At 41.9% G+C, this 18,760-nt stretch overlaps 1 protein-coding gene across 4 annotated transcripts in view; it reads right to left on the bottom strand.

Moving 5' to 3' along the window:
* Positions 1-2,147: 2,147 nt before the first annotated feature.
* RIC3 (RIC3 acetylcholine receptor chaperone) overlaps positions 2,148-18,760 on the bottom strand; it is a 55,048-nt gene continuing 38,435 nt past the window's right edge. For 2 of the 4 annotated variants that reach the window (XR_010841421.1, XM_059070129.2), the window contains 3 exons: positions 18,274-18,367; positions 8,761-8,952; positions 2,148-2,720 (listed from right to left, as the gene is read on the bottom strand). Coding sequence is in view for 3 of the 4 variants with exons in the window: in XM_059070129.2 (XP_058926112.1) it covers positions 2,257-2,720; positions 8,761-8,952; positions 18,274-18,283 (666 nt within the window). In the remaining variant the exon portion in view is untranslated. The remainder of the gene's footprint in view (positions 2,721-8,760; positions 8,953-18,273; positions 18,368-18,760) is intronic. The other 2 variants (XM_059070126.2, XM_059070127.2) reach the window with 2 other exon arrangements.

The raw sequence follows: 18,760 nt of genomic DNA, 5'->3' as shown, positions 1-18,760 counted from the left end.
TTTTTTGTGCTCCTATAGATTTGGGTCCATATCTCAAATACAGCATAAAACCTTGTACAATAAAAGTAAAGTAGCTATACCGCTTATTGAGTGGTTATCCTGTATGAGATAGGATAGTGCTGTTTTATAGGCACTGATGATTTCATTTAATCCTCGTAACTACCCTGTGAGACCTGGACTTTGACCCGCCAGCTTTAGAATGAGAAAGCCACGGTTCTTGGGGTTAAGGAGCTGGCCAGATTCTACAACTAGAATAGACAAGGATGAAATTGTGACCGACATTTCTCTGCCTGCAGAATTCACGATCTTGGGCCCTTTTATAGTTCACAGTTCATTTTAAAAAATAAATTGGATAAGGCTCCCACATTCAACTGAGTTTTTTTAAAGGCAGGAATTGAGCCTTCTGTTCCCACTGCCTAGCTCTGAGCAGTGTCTGCTGAATGAATAAATGAGTGAATAAGCTAGAAGCAAACAAATACATACCTCTAATAAGGGAATCATATCCTAAGGCAAAAAAGAAACTCAAAACAGGGTCCCAGAACTCTTCTCATAAATCAACCCCTCATTGTGAATGAAGAGAAACAACACGAAAAATAATTTATCGAAACAGTAAAGAGCACCTACATTATTTTTTACCTTCAGCATTTCATTACATCTAGACTGTTTTCAGTACATTTTAAACTATTCTTTACAAGTGAATCAAATGTTCCACACAGATAGAGACAATATGCTTTCTACAGACTCAGTCTTCAGTGAGTTTTCTCTGTAGTCATTAACTAACAAGAAATGCACAGCAGTAGCTGATACATTATCTTAGTATGATCCTGTACCTGTGACAGCAGTGTGTATGCTTATGTGATTTCATAGTGATTAAACTATTTTCCTGGCCTCTTGCTCATGCCAGGCACAATGGAACTCTAAAAGCCAAGTCTACCTTTACATGATTTCTTAATTTTTAAGTCTTCTGCATTTCATGACTGGGAATATCCTCAGGAATGTGTCCTCTTTAAACTCTTAGGTCTTACCTGTAAACTGAATTCACTCATCCTTACTAGACAGAATACATCTTACCTCAAGGAGACACATGACAGATGGCAGCTCAGAGATTAGGTCACAATCCTCGCAGTCCTAACCTACCTCCTACTTTGCCCAGCTTTCTCAGTAGACTCAGATATCCAAATACGGAACAAATGGTCTCTTCCTGGGCACTGCTACATTGGGTCCCTGCAACTTCGCTGCTGGGCTGGCACTTGGTCTATAAGCTCAGTCCTCCTCGTTTCTGTTTCAATTGAATTTGTTGTGAGAACAAATTTCCCAGAGGGTACAACATTCAGAAACAGCATCTAAGCAAGGACTGCCTATAAGCGCATGGGTTCTCTCCCCATCACCAGCTCCCTGGCCTCTGAGCATCTCACGGCAGGACCACCACCCTTCGGCAGGCTTTCCTGAAGCCTCAAGCCTTGGCTCTGCAGGGCAAGGACTAAAGTCTCTAACTCAAGTTTCCTCCGGCCACTGAAGACCAGAGGTACAAAGGTACTTATGCATTTGGCAGTTCTGTTAAGCAGAAAAGGGATAAAGGAAGCTCGAGAGCCAGGCAATATTAGAGCAAAATCATCCCGCAACAAGCCTCTAGGTTCATTCTCAGGTCAGCGGGAGTCTTCTACTCTGGAGAAAAGTGGAGGTCTGAGGCAGCCTGGGTGCTCCTAAGAAGGGCCCTGCTGTGAGAAACGGGCTTCAGTTCAGACAGCAGAGTCTTACCCTGCTCTGGCCCCACCATCCCCACTAACAGGAGGTTTTCTTCTTGAGCTCAGCCGACTACTAACCTGCTCAAGGCCCACAGAATAAGGTATTTTGGACTCTGAAATCTTCACTCTTACAAACTTAAGTCCTCATCATGTATATAATCTGATGTTCGTTCACAGGTAAACCATCTGTTACTCCTAACACGAAGAGTCAGACCTCTGCCCTGAGCGGTCCCATCTGTAATTACAATAGATGAAAAATTACTCAGTGGATCAACTCTCTGATGGAGGAAAGGCAGGAAGAGAAAGAGGGAAGCTGTCTTGTGTTCATACTGATTACTGTGATGTTTTACAGGTGACAGGTGTGTAAGCACCAGGAAGGACATATGATATCCAAGGCAGTGGCCTGATTGGCTATGATATTTAAACACAGAGAATGAAATACAGGGCACAGGGCCAAGGATGAAATCAGAGAGGAGAGAAAGGTCACCTTGGGACTAGAGTAATGGGCACCTCACCAAACTGGCTGTCTGTACTCTAAACGGTGGGGGTCCCGCTTCCTCAGCACGCCCGCTGGATCTGCTTTATCGGCACCGGCACCGACGCCTGGCCCTTCATCTCTCAAGTCGCGGGGCCACATTTCTTCGGTGGTCTCCTCCTGCTCACGGTAACTGTCTGCACCAAATCCAGCATTCTCTGCCAAGACAGCGGGGTCCTCTTCTTCGTGAAAACAGCAGGAACATGTTTCTGCCTCTGGGTCACATGAGTTAACAGAACTATCTTCCTGAGCTCTGGGGTCGGTAGGCGTTTCCCACCCCAAATGGCCTGATCCTCCTCCTTCTTCTGTCACTCCCATTCTTTCAGCTATTTCCTCAGCAGAGGGCTCTTTTGGGTCAGGGTAATCCACCAGGATTGTTTCTTGCCTACGCTTGATGCAATCTGAAAGGTCATAAATTGGATAGGTCTCTTCAGGGTAACCTAGAGAAAAAAGGAGTACAAAGTCTTACAAAGAATGTCTCTTCCAAATAAAGTGTCAGGCTCAAAAAGGCTTCTCAAGTAGCAGCCATCCTATCCCAACAAATCCATTCAAGAAATCTCTAAGATGATTCTAACGGTTCTCAAGTTTCACTTGAGCAAATTCTTGGTGATCTGGCTGTCCCCCAGCTCTTTGAAATACAAATCAATTCAGTTGAAAATCCCTTAAGTGCAGGGTGCTTGGGGCAGAGTGTAAGTCACACTTCTCAAGCTTCTGCAGTAGTGATGGAGATTAAACAAACAACATGAGCCTCAGTTTAAAAAAAATGTACCAAACACCAGATGGAGAGAGCATAGCTCAAGGCTAATGTTTATAATTTCTATTTGGAACCATTTCTAAATCTTCCGCGGGGGAGGGGGGTGGGGAATGCTGAGCTCTTTGAAAAATTCACGACAAAACCTACTAATCAAAACAACTGAAATGGCTTGCAAGTGTCAGAAAGAGAGAGCATTTTAGCAATACATGCCCAAGATCCCGAAGGACAAGGACTGCATTTTCAGAAGACAGAATTTCCATTGTTGGCTTCTTCCTCTTCACAAAAGGGAACAAAAGAAAACAACTAACTGGTAAACAAAATGAATCCCAGCGATGATCATGAGAAAAGAGAAAATGGTGCCAAATTGAAGAACAAAATGAAATACATCTGTGTCAGCTGAGTGGAGCCTGGGCAGCAGATGGGCCGTGCTGGAGCTCGTATGCCAGTGCTGGCAACAGCAGCCACGTTCACGCACAGTGTGAAAACTGGAGCATTTGAAATCCATTTGCACATTATGATAATTGGCAAATTGAACCCTAACATAAACCATTTTTTTCCCTACAAATTCCGAAAAGCAGGGGTCTTTTTTGGTGCCATGTAGAGTGTGGAAAGACATTTTTACAACATTTATAATTAGTGGAAAAAACAGCCGCACAGACTCATTTGTAGAAAATTTGAAAAACACAGACAAGTTTTAAAAACACAAATCACCTAGAATCCCACCACTGATAACAATGTGTTGTGTTACCTCTGGCCTTTTAATCACATATAAACATATATCTTTCTCTTTTTTAACAAAGAGGGATCATACTGTACATAAAATGTTGTACCCAGATTTTTTTCATTCAACATTGTATCATGAGCCCTTCTCCATGTTATTAGGCATTTTAAAGTTGGCTGCAAAGTATACCATCATACAGCTATGTAACTGACGTGATTTACCATGCCTCTTCTATAAGACATTTAGATTCTTTCCAATTTTCCATTATAAGTTTCATATTAAGATCTCTGAATATAAATCTATGTCCACTTCCCTATTTCTTTAAGATAGACTTTTAGAAATATGAAAACTAGACCAAAGGGAATGGACATTTTAAAAGCCTTTTTTACACTCTGCCAAATTACTTTTCAGAAGAATGGTATAAATTTTTAGTCCTACCAGTGATGTAAAAAACTGTCCATCTTACCACATCCTCACCAGCACTAACAGTAGTATGTCAAGAATCTTGCCAATGCAGTCTTAATTCCCAGGCTTATAGGTAAATTGGAGTTTCGCTACCCAAGGCCCTCACAGTCTCCTTGGTCAAAGGCAGAGGCTGGGGAGGTCCATTTGCTAGTTAGCTCCTAGCCACTGCATGCCTAAGAGAAGTCCATTCTCTGGCATGTTCCTGCCTTGTCCCCACCAGGAACAAACCCTGCTGTTGGAATTCCATGACTATCTGCTTTGGTTTACGAGGGGGAAGCCTGCTGAGGAAAATCAAATAGTGACTCACATAACTACTTAGGTAGCCTGTATCAGCCAAGGCACTGGTTACCCAAAACTTCATTAGAAACATGAGCAAGCAACAAAAACTCACTGGTCCTATGAGGAAATCAGCAGCTCACAACAGGAACCAAACTAACCAAACTATGTAAATAGCCCCTGAAAAAAGTCAATGCAGGAAACAAGAGTTAATGTCAATCAGCTTATAAATGATGTTCCCAGTAATATTCAACAGGTTATTGAACGTATAAAACCAACCAGGCTTCAATATAAAAAAAGGGAGCAAACACAATGTAAGAGAGAGCTGTTAGAAACAGAAACTCATCATTACAAAAAAAATTTAAACTTAACAGAGCAAGAAAAGAGTAGGTTGAAATAAACATCACTGAGAACCAAATTAATATATTAGAAGTTCAAGGTGAGGAATTCTCCCAGGACAAAGATAAATATGGCAAAGAAATGGAAATCATGAGAAAAAAGATAAGCTGCACAGAAGACCTATCCAAGATCCAATCTCAGAATTACTAGAATTCTACAATGAGAGGGCAGAGTAGGTTAAATGGAAGCAATAATCAAAATTATAAGAAAATATTCTTTAGTTGAAAAAATGACTCAAGTCTTCAGATGGATAAATGCTAGGTAAAAATACCTTGAAAAATCCATACGGAGACGTATGCTGATGAACCTGTACAAATTCAAATTTGGCGGGGGAGGGATGGGGGAGGGACTTAAGGAAGTATTCTGACAGATATAAAAATCTAAAATTTAAATTCAAGAAAGAAGATACTGGGCTTCCCTGGTGGCGCAGTGGTTGCGAGTCCGCCTGCGGATGCAGGGGACACGGGTTCGTGTCCCGGTGCGGGAGGATCCCACGTGCCGCGGAGCGGCTGGGCCTGTGAGCCATGGCCGCTGAGCCTGCGCGTCCGGAGCCTGTGCTCCGCGGCGGGAGAGGCCACAACAGTGAGAGGCCCGCGTACCACAAAAAAAAAAAAAGAAAGAAGATACTGTATACAAGGAAGTGGTAAAAAATGAAATCAATAAGAATTATCAATGTAAAATAATCATTGATAATGTGGTTAGAAATTTAATGCCATTGTTAAGAAATACTTAAAAAAAAAGCTAACATCACTTGTACCTAAAATTCTACATAATTTCAATAAAACATAAGCAGTATGTAGAAAATAAATAAATGATAAAAACTTTACCTTATTTGGGAACAAGGTTATATAATGAAGATTTGCAATTTGGATTAGTAGTGAGACTGGAATAATAATAATAAATATAATAATACTTTTTCTTCTGTTTTGTAGCCAGTTGCACTGTTTTCTTTTGTGCACTGCATACCTAGGCGGATATCAGTGTTTTCTAAATTGGTTGTAGAACTTTTTATATATTAAAGATATCAGCTTCTTTGCTGGTATCAGTCATATTTGTTACAAATCTTTTTCCAGTTTGGTGCTGGCTTTGAAAACTTTTTGACATTCTCTGATCTACAGAAAAGTTTTATGTACACTATGTAAAACACTATCCTTTCCCTTATAATTTCTTGCATTGATTTTTTAAACTAATTTTTATTTTGTGTTAATCATAGATTCACATCTGGTTTTAAGAAATAATACAGAAATCCCATGTACCCTTTACCTAGTTTCTTCTAATGATAACACCTTGCAAAACTATATGCTACAATACCACAACAAGGATATTAATACTGATACAGTCAATATACAGAGCTTTTCTATCACCACAAGGATCCCTTATGTTGCCCTTTTCTGGCCACACCCATTCCCTCCTGCTCCCACTCCCTCCTTAACCTCTGGCAACTACTAGTTTGTTCTCCGTTTCTATAATTTTGCCATTTCAAGAATGTTATATAAATAGAAACACATTATATAACCTTTTGGAATTAGCTTTTTTTCATTCAGCATAATCATGTGGAAATTCATGCAAGTTGCTGCATGCATCAACAGTCCATTCTTTTTAATTGCTGAGTAGTACTTCACAGTATGTACATACCAACACAGTGTTTAACCATTCACCTGTTGAAGGACGTTTGGGTTGTTTCCAGTTTGGGGCTATGACAAATAAAGCTGCTATAAATATTCACGTACAAGTTTTATCTGAACATAAAACTTTCCATTTCCCTGGGATAAATGTCCGGGAGTACAACCGCAAGCTTGTGCAGTAGGCTACATATTTAGTTTTTTAAGAAACTGCCAAACTTTTTTCCAGTGTGGGTATATTTTACATCCCCACCAGCAACATAAGAGTGAATCCAACTTCTTGATCTAAAGATTCAATATAATGCCAATTAACATCCCATCAGGCTTTTTTTTTTTTTGAAAGTGACACACTGATTCTAAATTTACATGAAAATGTGAAGTGCCTAGAACTAACAAAATAATTTTGGAAAAAAAACATAGTTGAAGAACTTGGGCTACCTGACTTCAAGACAATATAAAGACACAGTGATAAAGACATTATGGCACTGGTGTTAAGTATAGACACATAGATCAGTGAAACAGAACAGTAAGTCCAGGGGCTTCCCTGGTGGCACACTGGTTAAGAATCCGCCTGCCAATGCAGGGGACATGGGTTTGAGCCCTGGCCTGGGAAGATCCCACATGCCGCAGAACAACTAAGCCCGTGTGCCACGACTGCTGAGCCTGCAACTCTAGAGCCCACGAGCCACAACTACTGAGCCCGTGTGCCACAACTACTGAAGCCTGCGCACCTAGAGACCATGCTCCGCAACAGGGGAAGCCCTCGCACCACAACGAAGAGTGGCTCCCTCTCGCGGCAACTAGAGAAAGCCCGTGCGCAGCAACAAAGACCCAATGCGGCCAAAAATAAATAAATAAATAAATTTATTTTTTAAAAAAGAATAGTAAGTCCAGAATATACCCACACATACATGGTCAAATGATTTTCCATTTTCCAAAAGGGGAAGGTTGGTTGATTTCCAACCAACACACCAAGGTAATTAAATGTAACAAAAAAAACTGGAACAATAGGATATCAATATGGAAAAATGTTAACCTTAGTCTTGATACCTCACACCATATATAAATAACTAAAAATAGATCACAGGCCTAAATGTAAGAGCTAAAACCATACAATTTATAGAAGAAAACAGAGGAGTTAGGCAAACTTTGAATTAGGCAAAGATTTCTTAAACGCACACAAAGAAAGTGAGTCATAAAAGAGAAAACGATAAATTGGACTTCATCAAAATGAAAATAACTTCTGTTCTTTGAAAAGATGTCACTAAGAAAATAAAAAGGCAAGCCACAGATTAGGAGACAATATTTGCAAAATTCATAAATGACAACTTATATCCAGACTATAGAAGAAACCCTTGCAACTAGAACACAACCAACTCAATAAAGAAAGTGGCAAACAATGTGAACAAACACTTCACCAAAGATATACAGATGGCAAATAAGTATGTGAAAAAATGTTCAACATCATTAGTCACTGGGGAAATGCATACTAAAGTCACAAGCTAGATACCATTATACACTCACTTGAATAGCTAAAATTAAAAAGACTGACGATACCAAGTGTTACCAAGGATGTGGAGGACTGCAATTCTCATACATTTCAAGTGGGAAGGCAAAATGGCAGAGCCACTTTGGAGAGCAGATCGACAGTTTCTAACAAAGTTGAACATACATGTATAAAACGCCAAAACCTCATTCCTAGATATATACACAAATATATGTTCCAACAAAATCATGTACGCAAAAGTTCATAGTAGATTGCTGCATAATAGCTCAAAGCTGGCACCCAAAAGTTCCTGAACTGGTGAATGGAGAAACAAACTATATCCAGACAACAGAACACTACGCAGCAATTAGAAGAGAGAGAACTACTAAAACACTCAAGCGTTATACTAAATCAACAAAGCCAGAAACAAAAGAGCATGTACAGTATGATCCATTTATATAGAAAAGGTAAAACTCTAGGGAGAGAAAGCAGTTCAGCTGTTGCCAGAGCAGGAGGGGATTAGCAGCAAAGAGGGGGGGAACTTCCTGAGATGATGGAAATATCATGACTAAATCATCACTATGGTATGATTATATAACTCTACACATCTGTCAAAACTTATCCAACTACACACTTAAAATTGGTGAACTGTATTGTATCTACATTATACCTCAGTAATAAAGCTGACTTTAAAAAATTTTGTAAGATCTCTTTTCTGGGCTGATGGTTAACAAAGAGATAAGAAGACACCGTTTACCTTCCCAGTCCTCCATGTAAGGGGCCTCCTCAGCTTCTTTCTCTGGAGTGGGTCTGTCAATGAATTTTCCTTCTTTCATGACCCTGGTGATTTCTCGGAGCTGATGCAGCAATCGTTTTTCTTGGTCAGAAGTCACGGCCTGTGCTCTGCTTAGAAACGGCAGACAATCCGGCCAGTTAGTGGTAAATACTCCTAGGCAAGGAACATAAACATCACTGTGATCTGTCTGGACTCCAGGAAGTTCAACAGCAACAGATAATTACTCTGGGAACTGATCCTGGAACTGCATAGCTGGGAACTAGAGATGTTAGTTCAATGTTTTGATTTTATAAATGGGAAAACTAAGGCCCAGAATAGATCAAGTGACTGTCCAAGGTCCCAGAATGATTTAATGTCAATACTGGGACAAGACCCCAGATGTCTTAGCCTTCAGTTCAGTGTTCTTTCAGTACACCTCACTGCCCTGATTCTCTAATCTCAAGTAATTTCACCATTACTTATATTATTCCATTTACAAACAAGCCACTTTTCTCTGAAGTAATGTCATCAAAAGAAAATGTGCAGGACCATTTGCCTCAACTAGGGAAAAATATGCTACTAGGCCAACCCTGGAATTACCAGGCTGAATCTATTTGTGCAGAAATAAAGATATAACCTAAAATTTCAGAGCTGGATCATTCTGACAAATCACCTAAACCAGAGAAATTGGGGAAACTGAGGCCCATGGAGGGAAACTATACATTATCACACTGTTAGTTAATGTCAGCTCTAAAACTAAAGTCTCCTGCCTTCTGACCGCATTCTGGTGCCATTCTTGAAGCATGCTCAAGCTGCCCAGTTCAGAAAACCTGGGTGTAACCCCTAACTTAGCTGTGTGGCTCTGGGGAAATGTCTACACAAGTAAGATGAGGCTCAAGGATAATGGTGTGACTCTTTGAGAGGGAAGCGCTGCATCGAACTTGCAGGCAGGCAAGGCCCTACTCAGAAGACAGAACTGTCTGCTTTGGGACCAGTTTTATCTAGTGGCAGGATTTAACAGAGGCTACTTATGCTCCTCTTAAAAACCCAAAGCAGCCGAAGTCAGTATAACACTCATGAAGAAGAAATGATACACTCTATACCAGCCTCACGGAGGTGCCATCAATCTTTCTAATAGTCCAGCCACGAGCCTATGTTTCTTTTTACATTTAACCTACATCACGTTACCCTTAATGACTAATAGGGAAGAAGAAAAATCGCTTCTCCCGCCAACATTAAGAATGGCAACTGGGGGCTTCCCTGGTGGCGCAGTGGTTGAGAATCCGCCTGCCAATGCAGGGGACACGGGTTCGTGCCCCGGTCTGGGAAGATCCCACATGCCGCGGAGCTGCTGGGCCCGTGAGCCATGGCCGCTGAGCCTGCGCGTCCGGAGCCTGTCTGTGCTCCACAAAGGGAGAGGCCACAACAGTGAGAGGCCCGCCTAGCACAAAAAAATAAATAAAAAAAAAAAAAAAAAAAAAAAAAGAATGGCAACTGAGGAAAATGGAGATGCAACATTTCTACAGACCTCAGTGGGAGGAAAACAAAAGCCCCATGAGCTCCACTGTTTCTACAATAAATGGCCTCAAAGCCATGAACTGAAGAAGCCTGTCTGTTCTACATGCAGCTGAACAGCTGCTTTACTCTTTCCCATCAGTACAGGAGTGCTGACTCACCCTAACTACTTATGTATTCTATAATCCCTAATTCTTACTGTTACAACAACTCACTTTGTGGGAGGCTTCTGGGGCAGTTAGGTCACCCCTAGCTAAAAGAGCCTATGTGATTATCACGACACGCTGCACACGTTACTTCTCTGGACTGTACTTAGTACATTCTGATTTTTACTGAAGGAAACAGTCTTAACTTTGTTTCCTAACTCATGGAAAATCGGAACCTTTAAATAAAAGGGGGATGGGTAGGCTAAGAGAAGCAGAAACAGACAAGAGAAGCTTTCGTAGAGAATTCCAAACTAAAGTGTCCTCAGGTGCACTCAGTGTCCATATCATACATTAGGTAACTAATCGTGGTCCACCTTACATCTTCTGAATTTACTGCAATGAAGACTTTCATGGATTTCTCATTGTCTCAACTTGGTTTGATACTCCTGGAGGGCAGTGATAAGTTCACAACAGGCACAGTGTACAGGCACAGTGCCATGAACATTTTAAGTGCTCAATAAATGTGTTAGTTTGATTGGTCCCCATTTCTTCTACCTCCCTGAAATCTGGCTTCCACTCCCATCATTTTACCAAAACTTGTGAAAATCAATCATCAGTGACCACTTTACTTTTTTTTTTTTTTTGCTGTGCAGCATGTGGGATCTTAGTTCCCCAACCAGGGATTGAACCCATACCCCCTGCAATGGAAGAGCAGAGTCGTAACCACTGGAAGGCCCAGGGAATTCCCCAATGACCACTTTAAAGTCCAAAAGTCTTTTTTCTCACATTTCATTCTTCTTGACTTTTCTGTACTATGGACCATACTCTCCTTGAAATGTCCTCCTCCCTCGGCATTTGTATTCCTCCCACTTATTTAACCATCCCTTGTATCTCTGATCCTGGCTCACTTTCCTACTCCCACATCCTAAAATATGGTTTTCCTGAAGGCTCAATCCTAGGACTCTTGTTTCTTCACTCCTACAGGCATGCCCTCAGGAAGCTGACCCAATTACACAGATTAAACCATCACCTCTACACAGACGATGCCCAATCTCTACCTCTAATCTTGACTTTTCACACAGAGGCCAGTCTCATAACTCCAGTTACCTCCTGGGCATTTCTACTTGGCAGCCTTGTCACTATAATAAAGTTAAACTTAAATTCACCCTTCAAAACCATGTCCTAGCTGGCCCAGGACCATGAGCAGCCGCATGAACAGGTGAGCTAGGTGAGGCTGGCTATGGCCGATTCCAAGATGTTAGAAAAATAAAATGTCAAGTTGGGAGATAACTCAGACTTTTGAAGGCTATTACTGTAAATCCAGAGGAATCATCAAGTTCTGAGTCCAAGAGTTAAACAGACAGAAGAATGAAACAGTTTCTTCCAACACCATTCGTGAATGAGAACGGAAACTAGACCAGCAAAAGAATGCTGGCGACTGCCACACAGTAAGGATTTGGTGATCTCATCTTTCCCGCATAGCCCTTACCTCTTACTCCCAGCCAAGTGACTTCTGAACTTGTGTCCTCTGTTCTGACCTCAATACCCAAATTTCCTATTGTTGTTGTATACCATACATGGATGTTCTGATGGCGCTTCAACCATACTCAAAGCTGAACTTATGATCCCTATTCCAAAGCCTTATCTTCATTCTTCTGTGTTTTTATTTTGGTTGATGCCATAATCTTCCTCCCAGTTTGGACTATAAGTCTCCAAATCATCCATCTCTTCTCCTTCATTTCTCTTACCTAGTTTTCCTTTGGAAAACCAACCCCTCTTCTGCTCACAGTGCAGAGGTTGAAGTCATCCAGCCCCTCACTTCCCCTTCTAGAGTGGCCACATGGCCCATGGTCTATCATCACACTCCATCCCCTTGGCTACAGTGATTGATTCAGTGATATATATAGTTGGGCCAACTATACTTTCTCCTAAAACTGGATCTTGAACACAGTGAAGCCTGAACTGAACATTTTTCATGTTAATTCATCCTGGCAGCAGTCCTTGAAGAGACTGTCTATTTGCTCCTGCTCCTAAATCCCTAGAGCTGCTCTGGTTCCCACTCTTCCTGAAACTTAGATCTTCAGCTATTCTTTTGATACTGTAAGTGACCCCATACTCTTCCAATAAATTCAGTCGCACGCCCCCCAAAAAACAAATATTTTGCTACCCAGAGTTGTCTGCTTGCAACCAAGGAATCCTGATACATCCTGTGATTCTTTTTTCCTCCTTGAAGTCCTGTTAATTTGCCCCCCCCCACCTCTTTTCTACTCTCACTGGCCTATTTATCACTTTTGCTAGAACTTTTTCAATATCCTAGCATACAGCCACCCTAAACGTGAGTTATTTTTCTAAAGCACAGATTATGCCACTTCTTTTCAAAAGCCTTCAGAGGCACTCCACTGTAAAGACAATAAATTCCAACTTCTCAGCCTACCATTCAGGGCCTTCCAGTCCGCCCCCAGTTTACTTTTCTAGTTTTTTTTCCCATTAGTTACCTCCCTAACCATTTACCACAGCCCTGGTGTTCCCTACTCCCGTCACTTCGAGCTACTTGCTATTCCAAAAACCATGCCTGACCCCTCACCTTGTTTGCTGCTTCTGCCACTCTCTCCCTCTGGAGCACTTTCCCCCCAACTCTGCCAGAGGGAATCCTTCCATCCTGTAAGGCTTATTTAAATTCTCTCTTTTTCTTGAGACCTTCTGTGGTAGGCAGAATAATGTCTCCTCACCACCCCCCAAATATGTCCACATCCTAGTCCCTGGAACCTATAATGATGTTGTTACCTTATACATAAGGGGACTTCAGGTTGCAAATGCAATAAAGATTGCAAATCAGCTGGCCTTAAAACAGATTATCCTGGATTATCTGGGAGGACACAATGTATTTATGAGGGTCCTTAAAAGTAGAAGGGGGAGGCAGAAGAGGCCAAAGTAATAATGTAATGTACAAAAGTCTCAACCCACTGTTGCTGGCTTTGAAAGTGGAGGAAAAGGTCCATAAGCCAAGGAATGTGGGCAGCTTCTAAAATCTGAAAAAGGTAAGGAAACAGATTTTACCCCAGAGCCTCCAGAAGGGAATGCAGTCTGGCAAACACCTTGATTTTAGCCCAGTGTAGGACTTCTAACATACAGACCTATAAGATAACAACGTGTTTTGGGTTTTTTTGTGGTATGCGGGGCCTCTCACTGCTGTGGCCTCTCCCGTTGCGGAGCACAGGCTCTGGATGCGCAGGCTCAGCAGCCATGGCTCACAGGCCCAGCTGCTCCGTGGCATGTGGGATCCTCCTGGACTGGGGCACGAACCCGTGTCCTCTGCATTGGCAGGTGAACCCTCAACCACTGCGCCACCAGGGAAGCCCAACAACATGTATTGTTTTAAGACATTAAGTTGGGGATAATTTGTTATGGCAGCCACAGAAAACTAATACATGTTCCCAGAGCACACTTTTTCTCTCTGAGACGCAGTTCCTTAAAAAGAAAATAATTGCTATTGACAACCATAGAGGGCTGTGCAGAACGAATCAAAATAGGTACCAAAGATATTCTTATTATTGCTGAAAATGCCTGCTTTAAACTACTTTCTTTACATCTACCTCATACATTCTTCCAACATGTATAGACACTGTCGATGTGCCAGCACTAGGAACGAAATTTGAACAATGAGCCAGCTCTAGGAATGCAAGTTTGAACAATGAAAATTCCTTGTCCTCAATAAGGTTACAGGACATTAGGGAAGACAGAAAAGTTAACAGAAGATAAGGAAGTAATATGATGCTTACATTATCCAGCAAACAGAGGTGGCCAAGGGAGGATATGGGAGGAACACCTAACCAAGTTGTGGGTTCAGGGAAAGACTCTCAGAGGAAATGATGTCTAAGTTGAGACTTCTAAGACAAACAAGAGTTAAAACAAGTGTGTGTGGGGAGGCGGTCGGGGGCAACATCCAAGCAAAGGAAAAAAGTATATGCAAAATCCTAGAAACGAAAGTGCCCAGGTACTTCAGAGGAACAGCAAGCAGTCAGTGTAGCTGGACCACAGACACACACAGAGAGAGTAATGGAGAAAGATAAAGCAACTGAGGTATGCAGAGCCACGTCACCTAGGACCATGTAAGTCATGTTAAAGATTCTACTCTTTATCAAGAGCAACAGGGAACTATTGAAGGGTTAAAACTAAAGATGTAATCTACTGGTTTGGAAGGCAGAAAGTGAATTGCAAGGAGGCAAATTAGAGGAAAAGAAACCATGTGAGATAGTTCTGACCTACGTCAAAAATAAAGGCATTCTCTACTCACTCACTTACTCATTCTTCCATTTCAATTAATACTTTTCTAAAGCCTACTACTGGCTTGTGCTAGGCTCTGGGAATAAGAAGGATAATCCCTGCCCTAGTAGAGTTTAGAGTGTTTTACTGGGAGACAGACTTATTAATTAGGAAGAAATAACAAGACATGGTGATTAATGAGATATGGGAAGTGAAAGAAAAGGTGAATCAAAGATGACATCTAATTTCTGCTTTGGGCAACTAAGTAGATGGAGGAGCCATTTGCTGAGATGGGGAACATTAAAGGTAGAATAGGTTCATCTGGGGGTAGATGATGAGTTCCATTTTGGATGTTCATTCACTCAGGGGACATTTACTGTTTGATGAGGATAAGAGTAGCTATCTATGAGACATGTCCAGTAGGACCCTGAATATAAAGGTCAGCAAATGAAGAGAAGGATCTCAACAGGGAATGGCCATGATTTACTCTTCTATCATGGTAATAAGTACAGATGCTTGCACAAAAGTGAATATCTACTCTTTGTCAATGGTATTTACTTAGTACCTACTATGTGAACAGTGAACAAAAGAGACTAAGCCTGTCCTCAGACTTTATACCCCCACAATGCCTGCCAGAAATCTGTGGTCCCACATACATGCTCAACATGCCTGCCAAGGTGTTTGCTGCCAGAGGCTGCACCCTCATTTCTCCTCTTGGGCCATTCCACGCTTCTAGGTAAATAATTACAGTGGGACATGCTGCTCCAGGAAGGAACTTTCACTGATCACAAGGACAAAAATGAGGACACCTTGATTCTGATTCCTAGATCCTTTCCTTAGTCTTTGTGTCCTTGGGCTAGAGAGTCTGCTTAATATCAGACATAACATGGCACAATACCAACCTTCCAGGAGGCTTAATTATTTAAAAATGTGTGCAGACTTATAGCGCTCACAGGTGAAAGCTGTCTGAAAAGTTTTGTTAGATAGTATTTAAAACCTTTCCCATATTTTGATTCTTATGTAAGCATTAAGATGAAATACAGAAAGAGCATATTTTGGGAATTTTAAGCAAAATCTTACAGTTATGGAGTGATATTATATAAATGGACTTAGAAGGCTGCAAATGAACATGTCTTCTTTGTCTTAAATCTTCTCCTTGACCTCCAGAAGCCTGGCAATGTGATAAAATCTTATCTGACAGAAAAAATACTGGGGTATTTTGGGCTCTTCTAATAATCCAAGAAGCACAGACTTATAAAAGAACAAATGCCACAGAAACTAAGGTTGAAGGCTTTAAGTATAAAAAGGAAAAGAATGTAAAACATGCAGCTACCTAGCCCTTGCAGTTTTGAAGGTGGAAGTCCCATAGGGTCTACCTGTAAGGATAAAATGTTTTAGATTAAGTAGTTTCAGAGAGGAGGTCACCTCCTTATAGACTGGAAAATGAGACATCTGGGAAAGAGAGACACAAGCTATGCTCTCTTGAGTGGAAGGAGAGCTGCTCCCTGGTTCCTGAGAGGTACTGTGGAAAATATTTTACACAATCATTGCCGTGTGGCAGTGGCCTCAGCATGTTCTCAAAGAGCCCACACTCCAGCAACTTACTAGGAGTATATAACCTGAGCTAGGACCCGCTGTCCCAGAAACAATGAGATGGCGCAGCTCCAGGGGCGGTGGTGGTGGTGACACACAACTCCTCTGCCTTCACACATAAAACGTGGAGCAGGGCTTCCCTGGTGGCGCAGTGGTTGAGAGTCTGCCTGCCGATGCAGGGGACACAGGTTCATGCCCCGGTCCGGGAAGATCCCACATGCTGCGGAGCAGCTGGGCCCGTGAGCCATGGCCGCTGAGCCTGAGAATCCGGAGCCTGTGTTCCTCAACGGGAGAGGCCACAACAGCGAGAGGCCCGCGTACCGCAAAAAAAAACACACAAAAAAACCCCCAACCAAACCAAACAAACAAACAAACAAAAAAACGTGGAGCAGCAACCCTAGCTGGCACAAGGAGGACAGACAGTAGTTCAGGGGTCACAGTACTGCACCCCTGGCTTCGGCAATGGACAAATGGTATGCGTGGTGGGGTTATTTGGTTTGAGCTAAGGGAGTCTGAATAGCAGTGAAGAATAGTGAGAAAATATCTTCACATGGTTTCTTAGCCCAAAGCCCAGGGTTGGATCTCCCAGGTGGGAGGCCCCACCCACAGATACTCACCTATAGTTTTCCTGACACTTAGGTGTGGCCTAGGGCTTCAAATAGACCAGGTCCAGGGTACAGATATTTTCTGAGGCACAAGGGTCTATAGAAGTCTGGTACTTCCCCACCCAGACTGTGAATGGTATAGGATAAGGGCAGAAAATGCCAGAAAAGTATAGCTGCACAAATTGGTTTAGTCACACTCATACAAAACAGTCAAACATTAGATAATGTATATAAAGCATTAGCTTAGAGCTTTGTTCTTAGTAAGTGCTCAATAATGCCAAATAGTATTATCCACTCACAGAGATATACTCATATATAGATATGTACACCTATCTCTACCACTCTGGAGAAGTCCAGATAGTCACTCTGCTTTCTGGACCAGAAGAAGGTCAAAGGTCATGGGCCCAGATAGGCAAGGTTCACCCTCATAAATGTCATTTCAGCAGCAATATAGACTTTGCAGGGAAAAGCCAAGCCAAGGGACTTCAATTCGAGGATGTTTACTCTTCTCCTATCCGGCCAAAGATGGGCAAGGCAGGAGCCAGGAGGCAGGGAAAACAGTATGGGGCACTAGTAGCACAAGGATGGCAAACAGAAGGGGCGAAGGTAGAGCAGTTTTCTGGGGCAAAGAGTCCACACTGAGCCCACGGGGCTATAGGAGGGACCTTTCAATACATCCTCCTGCATGGGATTTTGCCGCTCACCCCCAGTGCTTCCCCTCCATTCTTGTCAGAAGGCCTAGTGCGAACTGAATCCCTCTTTGTTCTCAATCTCACATTCTGGTTTCTCCTCCCTGGCCTTCCTACATCCACATTTTCTTAGTTGATGCCCACTTCCATCAACTCCCTGAAGCCACCTTTTCAGATCCTCAGCCAGCCCTGTAGCAAGAGGAGTATGTTTTCGCTGCAGAGCATCCTAAAGGGCTAGTTTGGCTCCTGACACCTACTTTACATGTCTAGTTCTGTTCTGGAACAGTCAACAAAAAACAAATGCGTACTCTGATAGTACTTGCTCTCTTCTCTCATTTTGCCTCAAATAGAAACAACAATATTTAATAATCTGGTTTTACTTAAAATGCTGCCTTTTTTTAGACAGCTAGGATATTGTCTTCCTTAAAACCCAGTTATTTTAGCCTGTAGTATCTGCTCACAAATGTATTCACTCTCACAATAATGTTGCACAACATGGAACATATACTCTTGAAAATGAAACTGCTTGAAAGTGTGAAAATGGAAATGTTCAGTGAAAAATAATATGTAAGTGACAAATATGATAACAATGAAAGCAAGTGGGCCAGAAATCAAAGAAAAACAAAATTTTGAATTGACTCTCTAAATGGGGAACAGTCTGATCTCTGTTATGCAAAAACGTACCTCTCACCATTAGGCCCCACTCTGTTGATTAGTTTTTCCATGGCTTCCTCTGTCTCCTTCAGTTTTTCTTGTAGTTGAACAAGCTCAAAATTGGCTGAAAAATAAGCATCAATCTAAGAACCATCATGTACAACTCCCTAAGTCCTTTTCTGAAACATGGCTGGCTGTGACGCTCTACAATAATCCAGGCTGGTCCTGAGATTCAGCTAATCCAATCAGGACACAAAGCGTACTGAGGTCTAGACACCAAGATCTAAAGGATACACATTTAGAAAGTGATGAATAAATCACTCTCTCACACACAGAAATATAGCAGGACCAGCCAAAGAAAATACCTAGGAGTGAAAAACATAGCCCTACACAGTCAGCCAAGAAGGAATGAAGATAACTCCTTTCTAATTCAAATGATACTTGAGGATAAAGTACCAAATCTGGTAAAGGACTTCAGAAAAGGTGTTAAGACCCTGAAATGAACAATATTTCACCT

Source organism: Kogia breviceps, chromosome 7 (assembly GCF_026419965.1).
Source record: "Kogia breviceps isolate mKogBre1 chromosome 7, mKogBre1 haplotype 1, whole genome shotgun sequence".
Classification (NCBI taxonomy): domain Eukaryota; kingdom Metazoa; phylum Chordata; class Mammalia; order Artiodactyla; family Physeteridae; genus Kogia; species Kogia breviceps.
Note: the sequence above shows the minus strand (reverse complement) of the source record. Positions and strands in the feature narration are given on the sequence as shown.